Genomic DNA, 27,369 nt, shown 5'->3' on the forward strand with positions numbered 1-27,369 from the left:
TCTTTTGACATTTCATGTGTGAATTTGAATTTGTAAATACATGACATGCCACATATAGCCTACAGTAGGTCTACACAGATTCAAGAAGCTATATGGACTAGCACGCCGGGGAGCCCCTATGCTATTTAACATCAGAAAATAGCGTCTACTCAATGACACAAATTATGTAAGCCTAAAGCACCGCATGTAACAGTATATTACATTGACTGACTGGAAGAACCCGATCTAATCAAAAGCAATCATATATTTTTTGATTGACATGATACTATTCCAGCTTCTCTCCAAAATAAACGGATTGGTTTCACAAACAGGCTATAATCTAATAATCGATTAGTGAGAGAGAAAAAAACGATAAAAAATAACCCACATGATTAAATTCGGCAATCATATTAGGTATTGAAAATAATTGAAAAAAATGATCAAGATAAAGACGGAGCCGAATGAGAGGCGTGTCTCAGAGGCGTAGCTGAATGATGGAGGGAGCTCACACATCTTCAGCAAAAGCAGGATAAGGAGTGTCAAAAGCGCACGATTTTTCTATAACTGCCCATTCGCTTGCGTCAGTATTCGATGAGCGACTGAATAGAAAGGAAAGCACCTCCTATCTTTGGCATCAAGGGGTTTAAATCAGAAAAACAGAGAGAGCGAGCGAGCTGCAGTGAAAAGGGGAGGACCTGGCTACATCAACACATCACGTATATTGTAAAATGTTATTGCTATAGAAGAACTCTAGCGTCAATGTATTTACTTGCATGCGTTACATGCGGGCATATTTAAATCCGCAGCATCACAACGGATCTGGGAAAGTAAACTTGAGGTAAGTTCGATTCATTTCAACTCAACACGTTCATCCATTCATTCATTCATTCATTCACTCTTCATTCCCTCACTCATCCAGCCTACTGACTCATTCAACATTCCCTCCATTGTTCAGTATCTGGTGGAAATGTATATTTGCCTTAGGTTACATTTTACAGCAATAATAGTGAGGCCAGTCCTTTACTGTGTGATAATATCGAACCTGGCCATAGGACGAGACACTGTAGCGACGCTTTCAAGACAAGTGTGGGTTAACATAACCTCTTTATGAATAAAAAAAGTACTCAGATGCGTATGATTAGGGTCTGACCGACAACCACCTTTGCTTTCAAATGTGTGTTTGTGGTATACAGGACTCGAAACCCTGCATTTATTTCTCAAAGTTAACCCCACAATACACTTTGCACAGATAATCTTATTTTCTCAATAGGGTTTGGCATGATATTTCATTTCTGACTTCCCATAGTTTACCATTGTGCTGTTATATAGGCATATCGCTGCTATAGTATGATATGGTCATCCATATGGGATGTGCTGCAATGTGGAGTGTGTGTTTGTGTAGCCTAAAAGCGTGTGTGGGACTCGGGAGGAAGGGCTATCAATGTTTCTTTCATTCATTCAACAGTGTGGATGTCGCCGCCAAGCATTATGCCAGGGAATGAGTGATTGATGCTTTGATTTAATGCCGTTAAGTCGGTATCGCGGGCCCGTTAAGTCAAATTCCTGTGTGATTATCCAAGATGCGTGGTAGCAATTATGTCAGTCTTCTAAAAATCCGTGGGAGACTGACACTTCGTTATTTGCGTGGGCATGGCATAGAAGGGGGCAAGCCTGAGCAATGCTGCTTTGACGTAAGCTACTCTGTAGTATACCCACGTCTTTGTTGTATAAGAATGTTGTGACGTACATAATACGTTTATGTTTGTGGGCTATAATGTCTGCATATATTCGATGAGGTTTACAGTGCCTTCAGAGAGTYTTCACACCTATTTACTTWAAAAAAATGTTGTTGTGTTACAGCCTGTATTTAAAATGTATTAGATCGCGTTTTTTTAGTCACTGGCCTACACACAATACCCCATAATGTCAAAGTGGAATTATATTTTTACAAATMAATTAAAAATGAAAAGCTGAAATGTTTTGAGTCGATAAGTATTCAACCCGTTTGTTATGGCAAGCCTAAATAAGTTCAGGAGAAAAAATGGGCTTAACAAGTCACATAATAAGTTGCATGGACTCACTCTGTGTGCAATAATACTGTTTAACATGATTTTTGAATGACTACTTCAAACACAGATTCAACCACAAAGACCAGAAATGTTTTCCAATGTCTCTCAAAAGGCAGCTATTGGTAGATGGGTAAAAATACAAAATTCAGACATTGAATATCCCTTTGAGCATGGTGAAGTTACTAATTACACTTTGGATGGTGAATCAATACACCCAGTCACTACTATGGTACAGGCGTACTTCCTAACTCAGCTGACAGAGAGGAAGGAAGCCGCTCAGYGATGTTGACTTTAAAACAGTTACAKAGTTTATTGGCTGGGATAGGAGAAAACTGAGGATGGATCAACAACATTGTAGTTACTCCACAATAACCGACTAAGCTAATTGACAGAGTGAAAAGAAGGAAGCCTGTACTGAATAAAAATATTCCAAAACATGGGTCCTGTTTGCAACAAGGCACTAAAGTAATACTGCAAAAAAATGTGGCAAAGCAATATAACTTTTTGTCCTGAATACAAAGTGTTATGTTTGGGGCAAATCCGACACAATACGTTACTGAGTACCACTCTACATATTTTCAAGCATAGTGGTGGCTGCATCATGTTATGAGTATGCTTGTAATCATTATTAAGTACTGGGGAGTTTTTAGGATAAAAAAGAAACAGAATGGAGCAAAGCACCGGCAACATCCCAGAGGAAAACATGGTTCAGTCTGCTTTTCCACCAGACACTGGGAGATTAATTCACCTTTCAGCAGTACAATAACCTAAAACACAAGTCCAAATCTACACTGAAGTTGCTTACTAAGAAGACAGTGAATGTAGAAGACAGTGAATGTTCCTGAGTGGCCAAGTTACAGTTTTGACTTAAATCTGCTTGAAATATATATGGCAAGACCTGGACATGGTTGATTAGCAATGATCAACAACCAATTTGACAGAGCTTGAAGAATTTTGAAAATAATAATGGGCAAATGTTGCTCAATCCAGGTGTGGAAAGCTCTTAGAGACTTACCCAGAAAGGCTCACATCTGTAATCGCTGCCAAAGGTGACTCAAGGGGTTTAATACTTATCTAATCAAGATATTAGTGTTTTATTGTTCATACATTTTTCACAAATGTTAGAATTTTTCTTCCACTTTGACGTTAGAGTATTTTGTGTAGGTCGTTGACAAAAAATGGCAAATAAATACATTTMAATCCCACTTTGTAACACAACAAAATGTGGAAAAAGTCAAGTGATGTGAATACTTTCTGAAGGCATTCAAGGTTACCTGAGCAAATCCATGCAGATAACACAACGCAAAAGAATACAACGCTGAGGCTGATGAATTTAACAGTTTTTCTGCAATGTTCACCTGTATTGCATTGGGACAGAACTCATTCTAGCAAATTAAACTGTTTCTTTGAAGTAATGGTATAATTTCTTATTCTTACTCAAAGAAAGTAGCCAAATACAGGTAGGTCATTTTCTTTGCTTATAGCTTTGAAGCACTGGTATAATTACATGTTAATGCAGTGTTTGCACAGTACACTCTTAGAACATGAAAAGGTTCTCAATTTCTTCAAGGGTTCAGCAGGGGAACCTTTTCATCTGAGAACGTTAGAAAGACAGGGTTCTCAAAGGGTTCTTTGTTGAGTGAAAAGGTTCTTACCTGGAAACAAGGCCCGTTCTGCATGTATAGCRGAATAACCCTTTATGGTTCTAGGTAGTGGATATAGGCTAGAACATTATAGACCACTCCAAAGATGTAGCCTTACTGCTAGAACTACAATCAATCATTTCAACTTGTATACTACACTTGGACATTTTACATTGGAAATCAATGTAATTATTGTGAGAAACAGAAAGYGATTTTCAAGGCAAACATTTCCACATTGCCAGAAGCAATGGTAGCATGTGAGATGCATAAATMATGTACTGTAGGGGGTGAGACCCTCTTGAAGTGAACGATAAAGAGCCTGACTCTATAACTGCATGCATTAGCATGTGTTAGGAAAGTAGTGGGGCAATCGTCACAGCTTGATCGCTAGCGTCCAGGGAATTATCAACCATTTTTATCACCACCAGCCAATAGGGAACCAGCTTCACATCAATGACCCCTGCATGGAATGCCTCTGAAGGGCCATAACACATTTTATTATCAATCTAAAATACAATCATATCTACTAGATAAACATTTCCTCAGACGTCACCAGCTGTTAAGAATCTATGAATGTTTTAACCATTTACTGATTTCATGTTTTTAATTGAACCTTTATTTAACTAGGCAAGTCAGTTAAAAACAAATTKTTATTTACAATGACGGCCTACATCATATTACAATTACTTGTCCCCTGTTAACTTTTGGTTGATGTGTGACTTTTTTTTTACCATATCCAATCCTTTCAGATCTAAACATTGAGAGGCATGGAGGAACTAGGGGTTGTTCATGTTTCTAGATGGGTCTAACGTGTCATGGGGTTGTGGGGCAGGGGGTGGTTGCCACTATAAACCTGTAGTAGGGTATCACAGGGGAGCTTTCAAAAGCATTGAAACTTAGTCCCAGTGGAGCAATCTGTCCAACGATTGAAAAAGGAGAAACACACACACACAAACTGAGAAAAGACAGTGGATACATCTAGCCAGGAGTCCAGCTCTCTTCTCTCATGTCCTCTGCCCACTTTTCTCAAGGCCACCACCTAAGTGTTGTGTGGCAACATTTGGCTCAACCTACACCCGAGATCTGTAGTAATAATAGCGTACAATATAGTACAGTATGTCATGTCAGCATTGTCTTTATTCTTTGGGAAATTCAACTGTAGATAGATCTAGAGATATTGTTCATATTCATTTCCATCAAAGAGTAACTACCCCCTATATCACTGTGTGTGTGTGTGTGTTGCCATGGTTTGGCAGTTATTCCTTACTGAAATGCACAGGAATCAAGAGATTTGAGGTTGGAATTATTTTTGCTATTCTCATGACAATCGAAATCCCCCTCTCTTGACATAATGTTGTTTATCAGACATTTTGGTCTGTCTACTACCTCCCCCACACCATTCTGGCAATACTGGTATGTACGGCACTTAATGTCTCTTGTAGATCTGAGTGGGTGTTTGTGTGTGTGTGTCTGTGCAGATGGCCCATCTCCAAATGTTTGAATGGTCTTGTGGGAGTAACCAACATACAGTAGTGCATACTAATTCAAAGTCCTCCTTTATTCAGGCCTACAGATGCCTTCAATCAGAGATGAGACTGAATGTGGCTAGCAAGTTGTCAAATCTCGGTAGTGGTCCAAACATAGGAATTACCAAACTGTCAATGTCAGAAAGCTGTTAGTGAGGAAGAGTTTGGCGTAAATCCTTAAAATGTTCCTGTTGGGTTGTTGACCTCTCTGAAAAAGGATATGACATAGAAGGGTGTGGGCAGGTAACCATGGCAACTGAATGCTGACAGGGGTGATGACATGTTTATGCCCCCGTCCCCAAATACAAAAGTCATTACCCCCTCCCTTTGTCTATCTCCCTTATGTGTGCGCACCCACGCGCGCAACACACACTCTCTTCCCCTGTCATAGATTTTCCTCTGGGCCCTGTTGCCACAGTAACCAGAGAACTCCCAGAGATATGTCGGGAAAAAAACACAACGGAGAAATCCCAGAGCTGCAGAGGGAGGGAACACGCACGCACACACCTATACATAATAGCAAGATACACCAACACAGCAAGAACACCTGCCCACCCAGCTCATCTGCTGTCGTCAAGTGGTTTGCAGTTGTCACCGAGGGAGAGCATACATGGACCAAATCTGGGGACTAGATCGATTACCAGACCTTCAATTAGTCACTCTTCTAAATCTGTCTCTCACCGGGGGGAAAAGGACTGATGTCAAACATGAGCGACAAAAGCTCCTTCTGGAAATGCTACTTTGTGTGAAATTGCTTTGACGCTCTGTTCATACAGTAAATCAATATAACTAGAATCACAAACACTCTCCCTTTAAGACCAGAGGGATTTATTTGATTTATTTTGAAAGGTACTTCTATATATTTTTTTTAAACACGAAGCACGTGTCAGGGAAACAATATTAGATGTCTATTATTTTTTGTCTAACTGGGAACAACAAGCTACGTGGTTAGTTTCCTCATATAAATCATGTCACAAAGGACAATGTAGCCATAGATTCACACGCCAGAAGAGGGGCTTCCAATCTTTCCCCATTGAAAGCAGTTTCAATCAAGCCTGAACTCAAGCAACAATGACACATATAATTAAAAAATCTATTGAATTATAACCGGATTATAGTTCCCATCCAAATGTTGAACAGTGGCCTCCTGGGCTATATGATCTGACAATCACCCCGCCACTTGAAATGGCCACCAGACATGCAGCAGTGTCCAGGCTGTCACTATGCATGATATCACAGGCAGATAGATGGGGGTGGAAGTARGGAAATGTCTCTGATGAGGGACCCAATCGCTCTACTGCTCCACATGGCCATCATAACCAAKCCAGTAGCGTCTGGACATAGCTGTACAGCAGGCACTGGGGGAAACTGACAGAGACAGAGCAATAACTCAAACCCTAGGAGTGACCCAGCACCATTTCATTATATAGTAAACCTGACAAAACATTTGGAGTTGTTTTTGATGTTCATACAGGACATTAACATAGTGCTGTAAGCAAGAACCAACGCTTTTCACTGTTTGCCACAGAAGCATGAGGTCAACCTTTCTTTGCGTCAACCAAAACTGAAATTAGCCGTTATCTTTATAAGAACAGTTAGATGTAGGATCTTAATTTGATCACTCTTATTGCTGAGAATTTTCCTGCATGGCAGGAAATGAAAACGTGTAGTATATTCAACGTTTAAAAAGGCTTCTAACCTTTATAATTTCCACTTTAAAATGTCAACTTGATTTGCCGAAAAATTTATCAATCCCTACAAAAATATCCATTAATTATAATCCACATTTCCTCTTGCTGCAGGATTATTTTCCTTRTTTATCAAACTGGATCAAATTKAGATCCTACATCTGTATGTATGGATAGTAATTGGGCAGCAGATCACAAGATACTGTAAAGACTAAATATTTGTGTATTATGTATGTTGTGTAGTGGGGTTGTGCCGCATAGCATCATGGGGGTTGTATGTGTTGAGATGATCACATTCTGGACAAATGGTTCAACTGAATTACTGTCTCAAGGCATTACAAAAGATTGGAGACTATTCTGTCTGTAAAAAGTCGGGTTTTACAAGTTGAATTAAAAGTAATTTTTCATGGTACAGTCTAGGCTAATGTTAGCACAGTGTATTGCTAGCAGAGACAAGTGCATAGTCGAGTTAGCTAAGAGAGAGTTAGCATCATGGACTGCAGAAAAGGAGTCGAGGCGGACGTCGAAGTGGGAAAAAAAATATTAAGGCAGGAAAATACAGTATGGAACGGGCATATATTCAACTGTGAAGACAAACTTTAGAATAAAAAAATTGCTAAATGGCTAAACTTAAGGATGAAACGTCAGTGAGTGAAGTGAATGAAGATCGTGACTGAGGAAAATATTGCTGTGCTTGAAGACAATATTGAAGTGAGTGACAATCAGGAGCCTATTGAGAAATGTAAAATGGTTTCCACGTCACCAGGTTTAATAACAAAACATGCAGCAGTAGCATATATAGAATGCAAATGGGGAGTTTATTAGGGATTTTGGTACACTGGGGAAGAAGGGGGAATTCACCAATCACCTCAGTCCACAAGCCGTTCTTGTTGTCCGTTCCATTTTCCAGGGGTAATCCTCACACTCAGGGTGGAGCCAGCAAGATATCTCCCCTCAATAACCACTCCCCTCACCTCTCCCTGCCGTCTGCCACAAACTATTTGTTCAGCACTTTTGAAATGTACAGCGACAGAATTCAGAACATGTGCCATTCTTACAGTGTTCTCCCTGTACACCAAGTCAGAACTGTAGGATAAATAAAGGGGGCATATAAGCAGACAATGAAAACTCTTACAATATTCAATGATTATATTTCTCTAAAACAGGTTATAGGCTACATGTGCACCACCAAGTCAGAACAGTAGGCGAAATTAAGAGGGGAAAATAGACCAAACTATTAGGGTGAGGCACATGGGCTACTAACAGCTTACTACACAACATACAATTAGTATGTTGTGCTCACTTGAACAGGAAGGTGGTGCGGCGGTCCTTCATGGGCAAATTTTGTCATCAAACTTTGTCATCAAAGTCTGTCATTCTCTGGATTTATGGTGCTTTCAAGACAACTGGGAACTCTGAAAAAACAAGGTTGAATCATGATGACGTCTGTGATCTTCAAGTCGTAGCTTTAGAAAGAGGCCCAAGTTCCCAACCTCCAATTCCTAGTTGGATGACCGTTCAAAACGCAGTTCCGAGTTAACAGWTGTTTTGAGTGGGGCACAAATCATGCTTCATTGACAGCATGGCCAATATTGAATGTTTATAATTTTAAGCTTGGAAAAGAGACCCRTAATCCAGACTTGGAACCACACAGCCTCTCCAATGAATAGCAGAATAATAATCGCTTTGCAATGCTTGCAGTTAGCCACTGATTCCTTCCAAACCACTCATTGTACAATTTGTGATTTCCAACTTGTTGTGTAATGTTTATGTCCAATGAACGATGAGCACCGATACGTTTTATCTATAATTTCTATTCATTATTTCTCTTCATATGACAAGGATTAAAAAGGATTTTCCAGTAGATTGTCGACTTGATTCATGATGATGACTGCTAGCTAGGATTTAGAAAGTATGATGTTGACATGATCAGTCCAATCAAAGCTACTGAAGAAATAACGTGATTTGACGTCATTTTATCTGTGGCCAATGACCTTGAGCCTTCTTGGATGGGCACTTCTAATGTAATTCTATGGCAGCACCCAAGGGGCTTGAATTTTCGCACTCTGTCCTTAGACTCAGAGGTGACGTAGTGTCCCCATGAGTGAGAGAACACTGAGCCAATCACGGCGCAACTAGAGAACAGGACCAACACCTACGCTCCGTATTTTCCGCTGGCTGCCCCACCACAGAAAGCACTGAGCTAGGCAGAAACACCTGTATTTTGGAGCTGCCTTACTCAATAAAGCAAAAAGAGACCATGTTTGTAAGCAGCTTTATTAACTCAATTATTTATTTACTTTTTTACATAGTTTGCAAACTGATATGTGACACGTATTAATGCCAAAATAACATGCAAAAAACAGGCAAGCCACAAAATGTAGCTAAAYAGTGTGGGGCTCAAACAGGTGGGGCTCTGACTCACCTGCCCTGAATGACGGGTCGCCACTGTTGCTGAAAGGTTTAGGTTTGACAGAAGAAATCAGGAAGAGGGAGAATCAGTGAAAATGTTTGCTAAAGAAACTATCAGAGCACTGTGAGTTTAATGATGTTTTAAATGACACCATTAGAGACAGACTAGTATGTGGGCTATGGAGTGAAGCTACACAAAAGAGACTATTGAAGTCAGTGTGGAACTAGCTGCTAAAGAGGCTCAGCAGACAGGGAAATCAGGACGAGTGCACACGAGTGGAACTGAAAATCAGAGACAGGGAAATCAAGGCATATGCTTCCACTGTGGCAAAGCGGGACATCTACAGTACATGGTGTAAGGACATGGATTGCTGAGCCTGTGGTAAAAAGGGCCACTATGCATAAGCCTGCAGAAATAAAAGGAGATTAAAGAAAGAGATGTTCCTACGAAAGCAAAAGAGACATGTTCATGCTGTTGAGCAAGAGAACACAGAGGTGAGTGACTCAAATGAGGAAGTAGTGACTGTGGGGGGGCTGTATCTCTGTGTCAGACACAGTCTCCGAAAAGACACTGAAACACCTTTCACTTCAGCCAGTACACATCGTGTTTAGGATTACACAGGCGAAGAGGCATCCCTGAGGTCACAGTTCAGTTCAATGGACAAACTGAAGTTGCCACTCTAAGTAATAAAAAGAGACTATCCATCACTACTGGGACGCTCGTGGCTGGAGAAAATCACACTGGACTGGCCATCGGCGCATACAATGACATKTCGAGACACAGGCCTACCCGCCATCTTAAAGAAACATGGAGGAGTCTTTAATGGAGAGCTGGGGAGCATGAAATACATAATAGTGAAGCTTAGCATTAAGCCAGACAGCAAACCAAAGTTTCTGAAAGCACGACCCGTACCTTATGCTATCAGACCAAAGGTTTAGGCTGACTTGGACACTTTAGTCATGAACAAAGTACTGGAGCCGGTCAGCGTGAGTGAATGGGCGACACCCATCTTACCAGTCCCTAAAGGAAAACTCCACACAACAACTATATCCACCCAACAAATATCCATTGTTGATATAGTCCCAAAATGTTTTGCTTGTCAGAAAGTTTGCAAGATATGTGACTCAAAATACAGAAATCATTCCTGTATGATGCATTGTGCATCATACGATGCTGCGTTTTGCATCATATGATGCAAAATACATCATACAMGGATGATATCTGTATTTTGAAAGGTACATATCTTGAAAACGTGATTGCTGACAATCAAAACATTTTGGGACGATGTCAACAATGGACTAATGAAACAAATACCAAAAGATAGTTTTGATTAGAGTTTTCATTTAGGAAGGATGGTGGAATCAGGATATGTGGAGACTTTAAAGTCACGGTAAACCTTGTGTTGTCTGCTGAGCAGTATCTGCTACTAAACATCGACAACCTTCTCYCAGGTTTAGCTGTGGGTCAAAGGTTTAGCAAAATCGACTTCTGCCAAGCCTACCTGCAGATGCACATGGATGAAAAGTCAAAGGAGCTGCTGACCCTCGTGACACACAAGGGACTCTTCAGGTATGCAAGGGACTATTCAGGTACTGTCGTCTACCGGAATCACAAGTGCACCAGCGCTGTTTCAGAGGGCGATGGACCACATCTTGAGTGGATTGCCAGGAGRACAATGCTACCTGGATGACATTTTAGTTACTGGGAAGGACAATGAGGACCATCTCCGAAACTTGGATGCAACCTTACAGGCATTGAAGGACTACGGACTGCGAGTTTGTAAGGACAAATGTGCATTCTTCCAATCCTCGGTTGAATACCTCAGGCACGTCATTGACGCTAGGGGCCTCCACAAGGCTCTGTCCAAGGTCAAGACTATCTTGGACGCCCCAGCTCCTCAGAACYTCAGCCAGCTACGTTCTTTCCTGGGGTTACTGAATTACTACGGACGTTTTATCCCGAGCATAGCAATGAAGCTGAAGCCGCTGTATCAGTTGCTTTGTCAGGACAAAACATGGAAATGAACAAAACAATGCGAGAAAATATTTGTGAAAACCAAGGAAACACTCATGAAATCTGAGGCATTGACACACTTTGACCTGTCATTGCCCATCCAACTAGCTTGTGATGCTAGTCCCAATGGTGTGGGAGCAGTTGTGTCCCATATCATGCCTTCCAGTGAAGGGAAGCTGATCGCTTTTGCGGTCAGAAAGTAACTACAGTATGCACAGATTAAACGAGAAGCCCTAGACATAGTTTTTGGAGTGTGTAAGATTCACTAGTATCTATATGGGAGGAAGTTCACCCTTACTGATCATCGTCGGCTGACGAGCATCTTTAGACAGCATACTGGGATTCCGTCACTTGCAGCGAGCAGAATGCAAAGGTGGACTTTGTTATTGTCAACACACACCTACGACATCAAATATCGCAAGTCAGAACTGCGCTGCAACGCAGATGGACTTTCCAGGTTGCAACTACCTGTGGTTAAGCCGGAGTCACGTCAAGTTGACATCTTCTACTTTAGACAAATGGAAATGCACCAGTCACTTCAACACAAGTGCGGAGAACACCAGAAAGACCCAGTGTTACCTGAAGTGATGGACATCGCCATCAAAGGCAGGGCCGCAGGAGATACTGAGGAACTAAAACCCTACCTTTCCAGGAGAACTGAGCTGTCAGTACAGACCGGTTGTCTGCTGTGGGGGAGGAGAGTTATCATTCCACCTTCTCTGAGGAAACCAGTGTTGCACCAATTACACTCAGGTCATTGTGGAATGGTTCGCATGAAAGAGATCGAACAAAGCTACTTCTGGTGGCCTGGACTGGATGGAAGCTTTGAGGAGAAAGCAAAAACACGTTACTCATGTCAGAAGGTTCGCAATGTACCTCAAATTTCACCTCTTCATCCGTGGAATTGGCCGGAGGAAGCGTGGCAACGCATACACGTCGACTTCGCAYGTCCATTCGAAGACAGAAGGTTTCTCGTGGTCATGGATGCTCATAGCAAGTGGCCAGAGGTCTACTACTGAAGAGAAGACCATCGAGGAGCTTGYAGAAGTGTTTAGTCGGGTTCACCAATCCATTTTGTTAGCGACAACAGACTGCAGCTAGTGTCCCAAGAAATGGCTACGTTCCTACAGATGAATGGCATACAACACATCAGGTCCGCACCGTATCATCTATCTACCAACAGGCTAGCAGAGATGTTCGTTCAGACCATGAAACATGCCTTAAAAGCTGCTCAAGGAACACTGCACCAACTCTTGAAAATCTTCCTGCTATCCTACAGGAARACTCCTCATGCAACCACCAAAGCCTCGCCTGCATCGCTACTCATGAAGAAAGAGCTATGCACAAGCTTCGACCTACTCAAACCTATGAACGCAAAGGAGACGTCAACAGAGGAGTCAAGTCAAACATTGTGAACCGAGAGCAAAGGACAGAGCTTTCAATCCTGGAGAAACTGCCTTAGCTAGGAACTACCTCAAAGGGTTCCTGCCACAGTCATTACTCAGACTCGTCCTGTGTCCTACACGGTCCACACTGCAGAGGACGTTGTCTGGAAAAGGCACACAGCTCAGTTACTGTTGAGTAACGCAACACTGACAGAACCACCAGTCATGAGTGGTCCAGAACTATTACTGGATGACACCATGACCTTGGAGGCTCACAGTCACCTTCTCAGGACTGTTATAAAACAATTTATGTAGGAGGTAAGGCGTTGTGATTTGGGGTTATGCCGCAGAGCATCATTGGGTTGTACGTGTTGAGACGATCACGTTCTGTATAAATGGCTGAACTGAATTCCTCTCTCCCGTATCATCATCATTTAATTGTTATAAAGACGTGGTTATGAAACCCAAAAGACATAACTCTGTACTCATACATCTATGATGATAGCCAAGTCTATTTGACCCAGTAAAGCAGTGGAGAGCTCAGTAGCTATGCGATGGCCTCCCGCTCTACTCGAACATGAATGAATCAGAGTGTTGTTTGATATGTTGGATAGGACCAGGTGTTGGTGGGAAGCATTGGCAGCTCCTCAGAGAACAATACAGTGATCACAGAGCTGTGTGGTGTACTTATCAAAGCCCAACTTCCAATAGAGAGAGAGAGAGAGAGCGGGGGGGGAGAAGGAGAGAGAGAGGAAGGGAGAGAAAGGAAGATAAAAATAGAGTGAGTGTACGTGAGAGAGAGACAGAGAGAGGGAGAGATGGAGAAATCAACACCTCTTTTAGATGAACACAGAGAGGTGTCTGCTCTTACTGTGGAAACACCAAGGGCTCCCACATACTTCAAACAGAATGCTCGGAATGGAGTACCACAGGAGCCTTACTCTAGAGATTAATGCCAGAGCTCCAGCTAGCATCTGTCTGGTCCATGGGAATCCTTTGGCTGTAACACACAAGGCTCAGATACCCACGGGGGGAAATATGTCTCCTGCTGCTCAATGATCTGAAGGCACTTAATAGGTGGGAACAACATGGCAGGGTCTGGAAGTACAGTACATMCAAGTGATATTTTGCTCAGTTGCTCAGATGTTTTCAGACCTCAAATCTTGTCAAGATAGAGTGGATTATCCCTTTAACATAAATAGTAATGAGTTCCACAATATTGTTTCTACCTGCCCAGGCTTATTAACTCTTCCACCCCTTTCTTTTTATTTTCGCCTAAAATGACATACCCAAATCTAACTGCCTGTAGCTCAGGACCTGAAGCAAGGATATGCATATTCTTGATACCATTTGAAAGGAAACACGTTGTAGTTTGTGGAAATGTGAAATCAATGTAGGAGAATATAACACATTAGATSTGGTAAAAGATAATACAAAGAAAAAAACATGTGTTMTTTTGTATCTTTTTTGTATCATCATCTTTGAAATGCAAGAGAAAGGCCATAATGTATTCTTCCAGCCCAGGCACAATTTATATTTTGGCCACTAGATGGCAGCAGTGTATGTGCAAAGTTTTAGACTGATCAAATGAACCATTGTATTTCTGTTCAAAATTTMGTATCAAGACTGCCCAAATGTGCCTAATTGGTTTATTAAAAACTTTTCAAGTTCAACCTCATGCTAATCGCATTAGCCTACGTTAGCTCAACCGTCCCGAGGGGGACCCACCGATCCTGTAGATAAATATTCACAAGATAAGCACGGCATAGAACTCTGGTGGCTCAGTTATGGTGTGGGGTGCATTTTCCTGGCATGGTTTAGGTCCACGCAACCCCTAGAGGGCAAGGTAAACACCAATAAATACACAGCCATTCTGATCGATAACCTTCAACCTATGGTGAAGCATTTCTATCCTGATGGGAGTGGTCTCTTCCAGGAAGACAATGTCCCCATCCACAGGGCACGAGTGGTCACTGAATGGTTTGATGAGCATAAAAACGATGTAAACCATATGCCATGGCCACCTCCGTCACCAGCTCTTAACCCAATTGAACCCTTATGGGAGATTCTGGAGTGGCACTTGAGAAAGCGTATTCCACAACCATCAACAAAACACCAAATTATGGAATTTATTGTGGAAGAATGGTGTCGCATACCTCCAATAGAGCTCCAGACACTTGTGGAATCTATGCCAAGGCGCATTGAAGCTGTTCTGGCAGSTCGTGGTGGCCCATGCCCTATTAAGACACTTTATGTTGGTGATTCTTTGAGTGTTTTTAACGACACAGAACTGATACCYATCACTTGATTAAGTGACAGATAGGGACATGGTCAAAAAAGCATTTTGCCAGCTATGTTTGAGCAAGTCCACCAACCAAAACCTTGAATTGGTCATTTTGACTCTAGATCCGCACTGTTCTTCCTCTTAGTCTCTCACTCAGTCATCTTTCCACTCAATTGCAATCTGTCAGCCCTCCCCAGGCTTAGCCCCCTTTAATTCCACCTTATTTCTCCACCACCTCCATACCCACAGCAAGATGAATGACTCCCTAATGCAATCTGACTGTAGTGTTGATGGCAGATGACACACAATCTCTCTCTCGCTCGCTCACACACACACACACCAGTGCAATTCTTATTTGCATGTCTGAAAGTGCTCTCATGTGACTGATTGAGTATTGAACCTGGGTTATCTGTCGCCTCAGGATTGTGATAGCCCTCTGAGCTAAAGCCTAGGCAAGGTTATTCATCATTCAAGCATAGCTTACTGAACCACCTCCTTTACATTCATTGTCATGCACCTGAGCTCACATCTGAAAATGCAATAGTCCTATATAACACCCCAACTGTGAAGCTATAGTATTGCTTTTCCTAACATCCATTTTTATCCATTACCACTGAGCATTAAGATCAATGGTACATGTAATCCATTTTCAATGGCTATTTGGATCAGTCTATTGTGCCGATGTGTTCCATACCTTTCCATTCTCTGGCATTATTGCAAGGCAGTCCTCATGGAACATTGGACCCCACAAAAAATAGCCTAGTCTGAGATGTGTTCTTTTGCTTGCCGTGACAATCTACATAGGAGTTGGCAAGACAGCACAAACAGATGTGGGCCCAGGCTACACAAACACACATTTGATGACAATGTGCTTGGCCTCTGCTTCCCACTGCACTGTGCTTTCATAGATCTGAGAGCCCATCAATTAACTGCCTCTCCTGTGTCTTGTTCAGGTTAATGATAATCTATGATGGCAAGCCTGGCTTTAAAGGGACCAGCTTGTTGCACTGTTTATCTCAGTTGAGGGTCTCTGAGATCTTGTTCAAGTGCACAAGAAGATAGCGAGGATGCTATTTAGATAAGAAAATGTATGCTTTATCGAGATCAAGCTCACTGTATGTCATGATTATGCTATTGTGTTGTGTACGATCTCACTCTAATGTGATTGTAGTGGGGATATTTGTATTGCCTTGTCCCAGCTGGCAAAAGTGATTGAAATGACATGTCAACCAATTACTCCTGCTGGGGTAGCTTCAACTACAAGGCGAATTCCAATCAACATAGTTGAATGGCATTCATGTTTTTTCTGATACTGTTTCTGATCCCATCCTTTGATGACCATTCCTGATCTTCTCTTCCTTCTCTTCCTCAGGTCTTAGGAAACAGAAACAGGGATCCCAACCCCCCCCCAACATGCCGGAGCAGAGCAATGACTACCGTGTTGTGGTGTTTGGGGCTGGCGGTGTGGGCAAGAGCTCCTTGGTCCTTCGCTTTGTCAAGGGAACCTTCCGGGACACCTACATCCCCACTGTGGAGGACACCTACCGCCAGGTGATCAGCTGTGACAAGAGCGTGTGCACCCTCCAGATCACCGACACCACGGGCAGCCACCAGTTRCCCGCCATGCAGCGSCTGTCCATCTCCAAGGGCCACGCCTTCATCRTGGTCTACTCRGTCACCAGCCGCCAGTCRCTGGAGGAGCTCAAGCCCATCTACCAGCAGGTGCTMGCCATCAAGGGCAGCGTGGACGCCATRCCRGTCATGCTGGTYGGRAACAAGAGRGACGAYACCCAGCGTGAGGTGGAGACCAKGGAMGGTGAGGCGCAGGCGYCAYCATGGAAGTGTGCCTTCATGGAAACCTCMGCCAAGATGAACTYCAACGTCAAYGAGCTCTTCCAGGAGCTGCTCACCCTGGAGAAGAAGAGGAACATGAGTCTGAGCATCGATGGCAAGCGCTCCGGCAAGCAGAAGCYTGCCGACAAGCTTAAGGGCAAGTGCAGCATCATGTAGGGAGGGAGAGGTGATGCCTGACCCCTAAGGAGGAAAGACAGAGGCTGGGGAGGGTAGTGGTGGTGGTGGTGGAAAGGGTGGGCATTCTTGAAGAGACTCACTTCGAGGAATGGAGGGAAGGTTGGGGTGGGGGTGGAATGGGGGTCGTCTGAGAGGGATTTTGTTATCCCGAAAGAGGAAACCCCCCCCTTACTTTATACCACTACCCCCATCTCCACCTTTCCCCCACTCTGCTCATACCATTAACCAGGAATCGCCCCTAGGGCACAGTCAACCCGTCTGTCTCACTGGTTTTGATTTGGAGGTTTGCCTCTCCATCAAAAAATGTATGCCACTGAAGGCCCGAATAGAAAAGTTTGGGACACAAGAGTCAAGTTCTAAGAGAAGGTCAAATATTGATGCATCTCTGCTGTGATGGGAAAAAGGAAAGAATATGGAGCCCTGAGAATTCATATCCTGTTCAGGGTATAATGACAAAAAGGGGGAACTCCCTACACAGTGCCCATTTCAATATTATTCACTCCACGTACGCCCTCTTTTCACTATAGCTGTCTGTCTCCTGCTAATATGAGATAGCCACCTGACTCTTATGATTGTGAAAGGGAATAGGGTGGATTTGCGGGAGATGAGAGGGTATCAAGTTTAATGTGAAAGTAATGGAAACATGACTTTCATCAATTCAAGTACATTTCCATAAGCACAAGTTGGACTTTTGCCCTTCAGTCTCTCTGTATTTACCTGGTAATTGTATGGGAGTTGAGAACTAGACATTGTCATCAATAAAGGGCTCTATTCAATCTGTATAGCAGAAGTTCAGCATTACAGCATCATTTAAATTTAGAGGCAATGTTCTGGCGTTAGAGGAGACTGCATTCACGGTAAACACTGCATACAGTGCTTTCGCAAAGTATTCAGACCCCTTGACTTTTTCAACAAACAAACAAAAATATTCATAAATCTTCACACAATGCCCCATAATGACAAAGCAAAAACAGATTTTTAGAAATGCTTGCAACAAAAAAAAAAATAATAATAATAAAAAATGTCACATTTACAATTTACATTGCAAAAATGTTTAAGAACCTGTTTTTACTTTGTCATTACGGGGCATTGTGTGTAGATTGATGATGATTTTTATTTATGTAATCCATTTTAGAATAAGGCTGTAATGTAACAAAATGTGGAAAAAGGGAAGGTGTCTGAATACATTCCGGATGCGCTGTATGTTGGCTCAATCGGAAATTACCTTTACATTTCTATCGCTGCAGTAATACAGATTGAATAGAGCCCCAAGTTGTTGACGGAAAGTTATTGATTCATTATACAGTGCATTCTGACATTTTTCAGACCCCTTGACTTTTTCCACCTTTTGTTACGTTACAACCGTATTCAAACATTTAAAACAGGCTTTTAGAAATTTTAGCAAAGTTATTAAAAATAAAAAGCTGAAATATCACATTTACATAAGTATTCAGACCCTTTACTCAGTACTTCGCTGAAGCAATTACAGTCTTGAGTCTTCTTGGGTATGACGCTACAAGCTTGGCACACCTGTATTTGGGGAGTTTCTCCCATTCTTTTGTGCAGATCCTCTCAAGCTCTGTCAGGTTGGATGGGGGAGCATCGCTGCACAGCTATTTTCAGGTCTCTCCAGAGATGTTTGAGATCGGGTTCAAGTCCGGGCTCTGGCTGGGCCACTGAAGGACATTCAGAAACTTGTCCCGAAGCCACTCRTGCATTGTCTTGGCTGTGTGCTTAGGGTCGTTGTCCTGTTGGAAGGTGAACCTTCGCCCCAGTCTGAAGTCCTGAGCGCTCTGGAGCAGGTTTCATCAGGGCTCTCTCTGTACTTTGCTCCATTCATCTTTCCCTTGATCCTGACTAGTCTCCCAGTCCCTGCCGCTGAAAAACCTCCCCACAGCATGATGCTGCCACCACCTTGCTTCACCGTAGGGATGGCGCCAGGTTTCCTCCAGACATGATGTTTGGCATTCAGGCCAAAGAGTTCAATCTTGGTTTCAGCAGACTAGAGAATCTTGTTTCTCATGGTCTGAGAGTCTTTAGGTGCCTTTTGGAAAACTCCAAGCGGGCTGTGCCTTTTACTGAGGAGTGGCTTCCGTCTGGCCACCATAAAGGCCTGGTTGATGGAGTGCTGCAGAGATGATTGTCCTTCTAGAAGATTCTCCCATCTCCACAGAGGAACTCTGGAGCTCCTTCAGAGTGACCATGGTGGTTCTTGGTGGTTCTTGGTCACCTCCCTGACCAAGGCCCTTCTCCTCAGATTCCTCAGTTTGGCCGGGCGGCTAGCTCTAGGAAGAATCTTGGTGGTTCCAAACTTCTTCCATATAAGAATGATGGAGGCCACTGTGTTCTTGGGGACCTTCAATGCTGCAGAAATGTTTTGGTGTCCTTCCCCAGATCTGTGTTGACACAATGTTGTCTCCGAGCTCTACGGACAATTCCTTCGACCTCATTGCTTGGTTCCTGCTCTGGCATGCACTGTCAACTGTGGGACCTTATATAGACAGGTGTGTGCCTTTCCAAATCATGTCCAATCAATTGAATTTACCACAGGTGGACTCCAGTCAAGTTGTAGAAACATCTCTCGGATGATCAATGGAACATTTACATCATTTACATTTAAGTCATTTAGCAGACGCTCTTATCCAGAGCGACTTACAAATTGGAAAGTTCATACATATACATCCTGGTCCCCCCGTGGGAATTGAACCCACAACCCTGGCGTTGCAAGCGCCATGCTCTACCAACTGAGCTACACGGGACTACCACAGGTAGCCCCGTACCACAGGTAGGAACCAAATTGTACCTGAGCTCAATTTCGAGTCTCATAGCAAAGGGTCTGAATACTTGTGTAAATATTTTTTCAAATTTTTTATTTTGAATTACATTTGCTAAAATGTCTAAAAACCTGTTTTCGCTCTGTCATTATGGGGTATTGTGTGTAGATTGAGGAGGAAAATATTTATTTAATCAATTTTAGAATAAGGCTGTAACYTAACAAAATGTGTAAAAAGTAAAAGTGTCTGAATACTTTCCGAATGCACTGTATATTACAGTTACAGGTTAGGCCTATCAAAGGTTGCTAATTAACAGTAGCATGTGTAGTAATAAAAATATAGGAAATATAGCTGCAAGTGGTCTCTGCATTTTGCTGTACATTTGAAATGCCTTTCCTACCAGTTGACTTGACATGTTGTATCATTTCAACATTTAAGTGAGCTTTAGCTAAACAAAGCACAAACAAATAACAAAAGCAACAAGCAGTCAAAGCACGTTCGAAATGTAAACGTTTTTGAATAAATGTAAGTCATCTCTATAGCACAAATATTTGGACCCTCATATCATTAAATTAGGTGTCTATATCAATGTTGATCACATTATATGCCTATCTTCTGTTAATATACTGTATAATATACTGTAAATAATATATTTTATGCTCCAAATGCTCATATTGTCTTGCTTTGCCTCTCCTCCCTATTGAATATTTGTTGCAATCCAAAAATCACATGCCATTGCTTTAGCAATATGACAGCACTTTGAGGATTTGGAGTACAGTGACATTTGATCTTTTGGTAAACCCTTTGAAGTGCTCTGGATGAATAATTTCACTTGAGGGTATTTTGCAATTTGAATCATATAAAGGAACTGCCAAATAAAGACAACTAAATGTACATATAATTGGTAATTGGTCAATTTACATGCACACTGTTACATGCAATGTCTAAAGCAGTGATGTAGTGGTAATAAAATAGGTAGGTAAACTCTGATTGCCAGTCGCAGTGAGAAAAGTAACTCTCCCTATATTTTCAAAGCATTTTCCCCCAAAAGGCGGGCAAACTGTTGTGCAAAAAAAGTGGGTAAATTTCCTTTACTTGCGTTTACACTCCTCTACACCACTAGTTTAAAGAATGAGTCCTGCAGGAGTAAGTACATGATCATTTTACTTAGAGAAATACTTGCTCTTAGGTGTGCTGTACCATTTCATTCATTGCCTAATATGAATAGAATGATAGAACATTTATCCAACACTAACCCCTCATCCCAATAGATGTCCCTATCTTTTCAACAGCCTGACTGTTTTGTATTCAGTTAGTTCCCAGAAAGAAAATTACACCCGTCATTCCTGTACACGTTCACTGTTTCCTCCCAGACAGTGCTGTTATAACGGCACCATGATTACATTGTAAATGTTATTCTACTCCGTCTGAATACTGACTCGTCGTGTCATGCATTATTGAAGCAGAGGGAGGTTCTGTGCAGCAGCTGCAGCTGGATGGATGATGGCTACCGAACAAGCTGTCTTCTTCATTGATTGGCTAGCGGCGAAAAAGCCCACGAGTCCGGCGGTTGGAAGGAGCAGGCTGAAATCAATGGGGGGATTTGCTCGGAGGATTGGACAGGTTGCAGGGCAACAGTGTTTTATCACTGCAGAGAACGAGCACGAGCTGCCATCGGGATGCTTACTAAGTAGAGGGCAGGAGAGKGAGAGAGGAAGAAGCCAATAGACAGCTATAAGGGGATTACACAGGGCCAATGGGCCGTAGTAGTAGCCTAGCCAGGAGGACAATGTGTACACTACAGTATACAGGGTTACAGAGTGTCACTGTTTCACCAACAGATACAGATTCAAGGCTGTCGTACCCTATCATTAGCAACACATGACTGACTCCAATGTGCTCTGACTGGGGAAGGGTCAAGAAGAGATGTTCCCCATGACATTTTTCAGTGTTGCTTTATATTAACGCCATCATCCAGAGATACAATATTATGGACAGAGGAGTAACARCTAAATGTAGTTACCTCTGTATTTATTTTGATTTGATCAGATGACGAGATCCTTTTCAGGGCATGACAAAAATAGCATTCTTCCTGCCCTGCAGAGAGAGTCCTTATTGTACATATCAGAGGGAGGCATGTTCGTTCTATGTAGCATATATCGTAARGCGCCGCTGTATTTCTGGGTGAGAATGACACCACATCCAGGTCACACACTACACAGGATCGGGAGTGACTTATGCTTTCAAAATCGTACAATCTCATGCAATTTTCTATCATAATCTTTTTACGGATTTGGGATGCTTGACACCTTGAGTTTTCAATATTATAGATTTTTCCACTATACAACAAGGTGCTTAATTCAGTTATAATTTTTCATTTAGTTTTGCTTGGCAGCCATCTTTGCTATTTGTTACTGTAGTCATATTTTTTGGGGGAGAGATGTCTCACATTTGRGTGATCCCTCATTAAACCCTCGCCTAAAAATGAGTAATCCTTCAATTCCTGCTGAAAAATTACTGTGCAGTGACTAAAACAGAATGAAATTTGTAGATTGCACAAAATATGCAGCCAGCATCCTTTGAGTGGCACTGATGTTTACATGCTTTATCAAACCCGTATATATTTTTTTATCCCCATATAACATATCCATATTACTTATTTTTTTACCCTACCACAACAACAACACTTCTTCTACTGCTATTTACAGCCACAGACTAACCCATTTTACCCAGTACACTACCAATTGACTATTTCCTTTTGTAATACATCCTATTCTACTGTGATGTTTTACGAGGGTCTTGAACCTCTCTAAATGTTTTACAGAGATTGCCATAAAAATACATACCCTTACCTAAGAGTATAATCATTTTTTCCATTGATTGATAGTTATTTCTTTTCCTACTCTCCTAACAGTACTGTTTGTAGGTCCATCTGAACACAGTCATTATGACCTAAAAAACATTCCTGGACTTTACTCGGGCCTGGCTCCACGAGGGGGCAAAGTGTGCTTGAAACTTGTGCCACCTCAGTTTTAGTTTTATTGCCAAAAAGTTCAAACGATTGAGTGACAGGTTGGCGCAAAATCTGTATCTCCGCAACACGGTGTCAGCACAATGGACAGAGCGTGCCGCTGTGTGTGTTGGGAGGCTATYGAAACCCACTGGGGTGGTTATGTAGGACTCATTTGGGTTTCCATAAAAAAGTGGGGGGAAAACGCTTCTCATCTGTGGTAGGCTAAGTAAATAACGGGATATGCCTCCAGGTGGTGTCAAGTTTACTGTTGAAGTTGCTTCACTCAACTCTGCCTCACTCCCCACCACTACAGAGTTTAGTTTGCTAGCTTCTTAGCTAGCTGTAAAAAGCGGTAGTGTTATAAACCTTAGCCTGTTTAGCTAGCTCGAACCAGCTAATCTGCCAGGGTGGATATCAGAAATTGCCAAATTACCCAAACAAAGCCAACGGAGAAAGAGAGCGATGAGGAGCAGCAGCATTAAACCACCAAGGCCACCACCAAGACCAGCAGCGATGATGCTGCCGTGATCCAGCTAGCAGAGCCTACCCACTCTTCCACAAGCYCTGCCAGGATAATGGCGCCACAAACCCTTCCACCTCCAACTGTTCCTGACAATCTTGGAACAGAGGAGCCAGCCCAGGTTAGCCTAGAATCCTAACTTAGCCACAGATTTTCTGTCCAGAAGTATTCATATAATAGCTGCTGGTTAATAGGAAGAGAGTGGCTGCAATACTCGGTCCCGCAGATACGGCATTTTGTTGGTTCCAATGCTAACGCAGACAAGGCCGTCACAAAGAGCTGGGTATTCTAAATTGAAGCATGCTATTGATAGTTCCAAAGGATTCGCTAGACACGCATCAAGCAAAGAGCATTTGAAATGCACTGCACTGTGGAAAGAAAAACAAGTTTGAAGTGCTATGGGAACATTGGTGTCAACACTTGTTAGTTGGCAAGAAATCATATGTATTTTGTCGGCGATTGTGGAAATGATTGAGTTCCTTGTTTCAAATCAGCAACCATTGAGGGGGACATTAGATGCAATAGAGTTAAGAGGGGATGGGGGCAGTGGAGTTCTTCTGTCTGTGATGGAATATACTCTTTGAAAAGACAAGGAACTTGCCAAGGTGTTTAGCACCATACCCCACAATGCACATAGGCGTCACACGATATTCAAAATGAAATCCTAGGCCTCATGAGTGGGGAGTCCACAGCTACATGCGAGAACTAATTTTCCATCTTTACAAACGTGTTCAGTCAGCACAGAAGAAGCATGCTACACCTGAGGAAAGCTCAACTAATCCCATTGGCATTTGAGGGGGATCTTACAAGAACATTTCAGGGAGAATGGAATGATCTATTACCCAGGAAGTTCCACAGAGCATTAAGAGGCTGCAACTCTTCTAAAAAGYTAAGAAACAATCTAGCTGGTGGATTTGTTCAAAACCTTGGTGGTATAGCCAGTAGCGTTGTTTCAGCAAAAATGTAGGGTATGGAATGGCAAAATACATTCCTTAGTCAGCCTAGGTTTTCAAAGGCATTGCTTTAGTGTGTAGGACGCTGCCCATGGTGCCGATAGAGCACAGAGGAGATTTCAATCCAACCTGTCACTTCTTGGTCAAAAACACTCAATGGTATGGAAGTCCAGAGAGGACATATGAATAAGAAAATAGTACACTCGTTACGTCGAGATCACAACTTATTTATCTCACGACCACTACATGACAAAAGTTGTTTGGTCATGATCACAAGATCCTTTTACTGTGATCACGACATAACAAAAGTACCACGCATCATCCATTAATTTGTTCAGATGCACTATAGCCACTTCAGCAAGGAGCGCTGCGGCTTTTAAGCCCTGAACTATGCCTGAAATGCAGCTCTGTTTCTCAGGCTGCATGCCGCCCCCAAGACCCCCAAGACTTGGCTAATCTTGTGAGCTAGCTAGCTCGGTAGTCTTGTTAGTTAGAAAGCTAGCTTGTTATACATGCATAACTGATATGTGTATAATTATAAGGGACACTTCATGTTTTGTGGATAACATTTACATTTACAGTGGGTAAGCTCCATTCCTGACAGGTGATCAGATTCAATTTCAGCCTCAGAGGTTGATAAATCAGGCTGTTTTTAGTTAGCCTTTTCTCAATAGGGGGTGCTGTTTACAACTTGAAGATTTTTCGTTCCCAGATTAAACTGCCTCGTACTCAATTCTTGCTCGTAAATATGCATATTATTATTACTATTGGATAGAAAACACTCTCTAGTTTCTAAAACAGTTTGAATTGTTTCTCTCGTGAAACAAGAACTTCCTGTCAAGAAGTGAGATTTCTGAAATTGAGGTCTCTGTTCCAGGGTCGGTTTATAAATTCCCTTATAAGCTATGGGGCTACATGCACTGCATACGCTTTCCCCTAGATGTCAGTAAGCGGTGAGACTTTGAATGGACGGCGGATAGCACCATCTGGGGAGTATAAAACCTCTTGGAACGGAAGTACCGACCTTTCTCGACGCGGGGCCTGACGCAGGAGGGACACCGGCATGGCGTCTTCAAAAGCTTTCGGTTTAGCAGTCTATATCTCCGGCTCTGATTAATTTGTTTTTTGTCTTAAAAACTTCATAAAGGTAGTTAATTTAAACCGACTTATAGCAGTTTCTAAGCAGTTTATTGCGATTTTCTGGAGTTTCTTTGTCAGGCGTTATCACGAGTTGGGCACCTCTCCGGTACATCGGCATCTAGCAGCTAATTTCTACAGGAGTAGAGGACACTTTCAACCAAAAGACGATTGTTCTGGACAAAGGACCACTTGCCCAAGATTCTGATGGAAGATCATCCAAAAGTAAGAGCTATTTATGATGTTAATTCGTATATCTGTGGAAAGATGTAAAATTATTAGTCCGCTATTGATTTAAGCATGGTCTCGCTGTAACGCACGCTGATGTCGAGTAACGTTAATTTTAAAAATCTAACACAGCGGTTGCATTAAGAACTAATGTGTCTTTCATTTGCTGTCCAACCTGTATTTTTTAGTCAAGTTACGATTAGTTATCGATTAGATTAGGTGCCTCTCCAAGATGGCGCCGGCAGATTGCCTGAAATGTTTGCTACTATCACATTGTAAAACCACGATTTGTGCTGCTAAATATGCACATTTTCGAACCAAACCTATATGCATTGTGTAATATGATGTTACAGGACTGTCATCTGATGAAGTATATCAAGGTTGGTCAAAAATTATATATCTTTTGCTGGATTGTTACGATCGCTAACCTTTGCTACTGGTAAACGGCTTGTGTTTCCGGCTATTGTGGTAAGCTAATATAATGCTAAATTGTGTTTTCACTGTAAAACACTTAAAAGATCTGAAATATTGGCTGGATTCACAAGATGTTGGTCTTTCATTTGCTGTACGCTGTGTATTTTCAGAAATGTTTTATGATGAGTATTTCGGTATTTGACGTTGGTCTCTGTAATTATTCTGGCTGCTTCGGCACTATTTCAGATTGCAGCTGCAATGTAGAACTGTGATTTTATACCTGAAATATGCACATTTTTCTAAAAAAATATGCTATACAATAAATATGTTATCAGACTGTCATCTGATGAAGTTGTTTCTTGGTTAGTGGCTATATATATCTTTATTGGTCGAAATTGTGATAGCTACCTATGCAGGAAAAAAATTGTGGAAAAGAAAAGTTGTGTCTTTTGCTATCGTGGTTAGCTAATAGATTTACATATTGTGTCTTCCCTGTAAAACATTTWAAAAATCAGAAATGATGGCTGGATTCACAAGATGTGTATCTTTCATCTGGTGTCTTGGACTTGTGATTTAATGATATTTAGATGCTAGTATTTACTTGTGACGCTATGCTAGGCTATGCTAGTCAGCTTTTTTACTGTGGGGGGTGCTCCCGGATCCGGGATGGTGTGCAAGTAGAAGTTAAGGCTCTTTGCAGGCAGATTTGCTGTCAAAGTGCTTTACAGGCAGATGCATATCTGATCCAGGGGGCGAGCTCTATTCCTGGCTGGCTGATCAGATTCAATATCAGCCTCAGAGGCTAATATCTACAGCACCCAGTGTCACAGGAAGGCCAAAAAGATCATCAAGGACCTCAGCCACCCGGCCTGTTCACCCCGCTACCATCCAGAAGGCGAGGTCAGTAAAGGTGCATCAAAGCTGGGACCGAGAGATTATGGCGCTGACAGAGATGGTCGCCTCGCTTCAGGTCCTTACAAAACTATGCAGTTATTTGATTTTTATGTACTATTTCTTACATAGTTAGCCCAGAAAATCTCAAGTGTTATTACATACAGRCGGGAAGAACTATTGAATATAAAAGCGATGTCAACTTACCATCATTACGACCAAGAATCCGTCTTTCCCAAAGCGGATCCTTTGTTCGGACCTCCACCGTGMACATGCGATCTTATCCCAGAGGCCYACCAAAAACAACGCGGTCGCCGCAGGAGAGGCAGACGGAGCGGCCTACTGGTCAGACTCAGAAGGCGAGCACACCATCCACCGCTTCCTAGCATATTACTCACCAATGTCCAA

General features: G+C 42.2%; 1 protein-coding gene across 1 annotated transcript; it reads left to right on the forward strand.

The window, feature by feature from the left end:
- Nucleotides 1-471: 471 nt before the first annotated feature.
- Nucleotides 472-20,699, forward strand: LOC111975353 (GTP-binding protein Di-Ras1-like). The gene is made up of 2 exons (XM_024003590.2): nucleotides 472-817; nucleotides 16,373-20,699. Exon 2 carries the CDS (start codon nucleotides 16,414-16,416, stop codon nucleotides 17,008-17,010), a length of 597 nt encoding a protein of 198 aa, XP_023859358.1. The 5' UTR covers nucleotides 472-817; nucleotides 16,373-16,413; the 3' UTR covers nucleotides 17,011-20,699.
- Nucleotides 20,700-27,369: the final 6,670 nt, after the last annotated feature.

This window comes from Salvelinus sp. IW2-2015, linkage group LG16 (assembly GCF_002910315.2).
Source record: "Salvelinus sp. IW2-2015 linkage group LG16, ASM291031v2, whole genome shotgun sequence".
Taxonomy (NCBI): Eukaryota; Metazoa; Chordata; class Actinopteri; order Salmoniformes; family Salmonidae; genus Salvelinus; species Salvelinus sp. IW2-2015.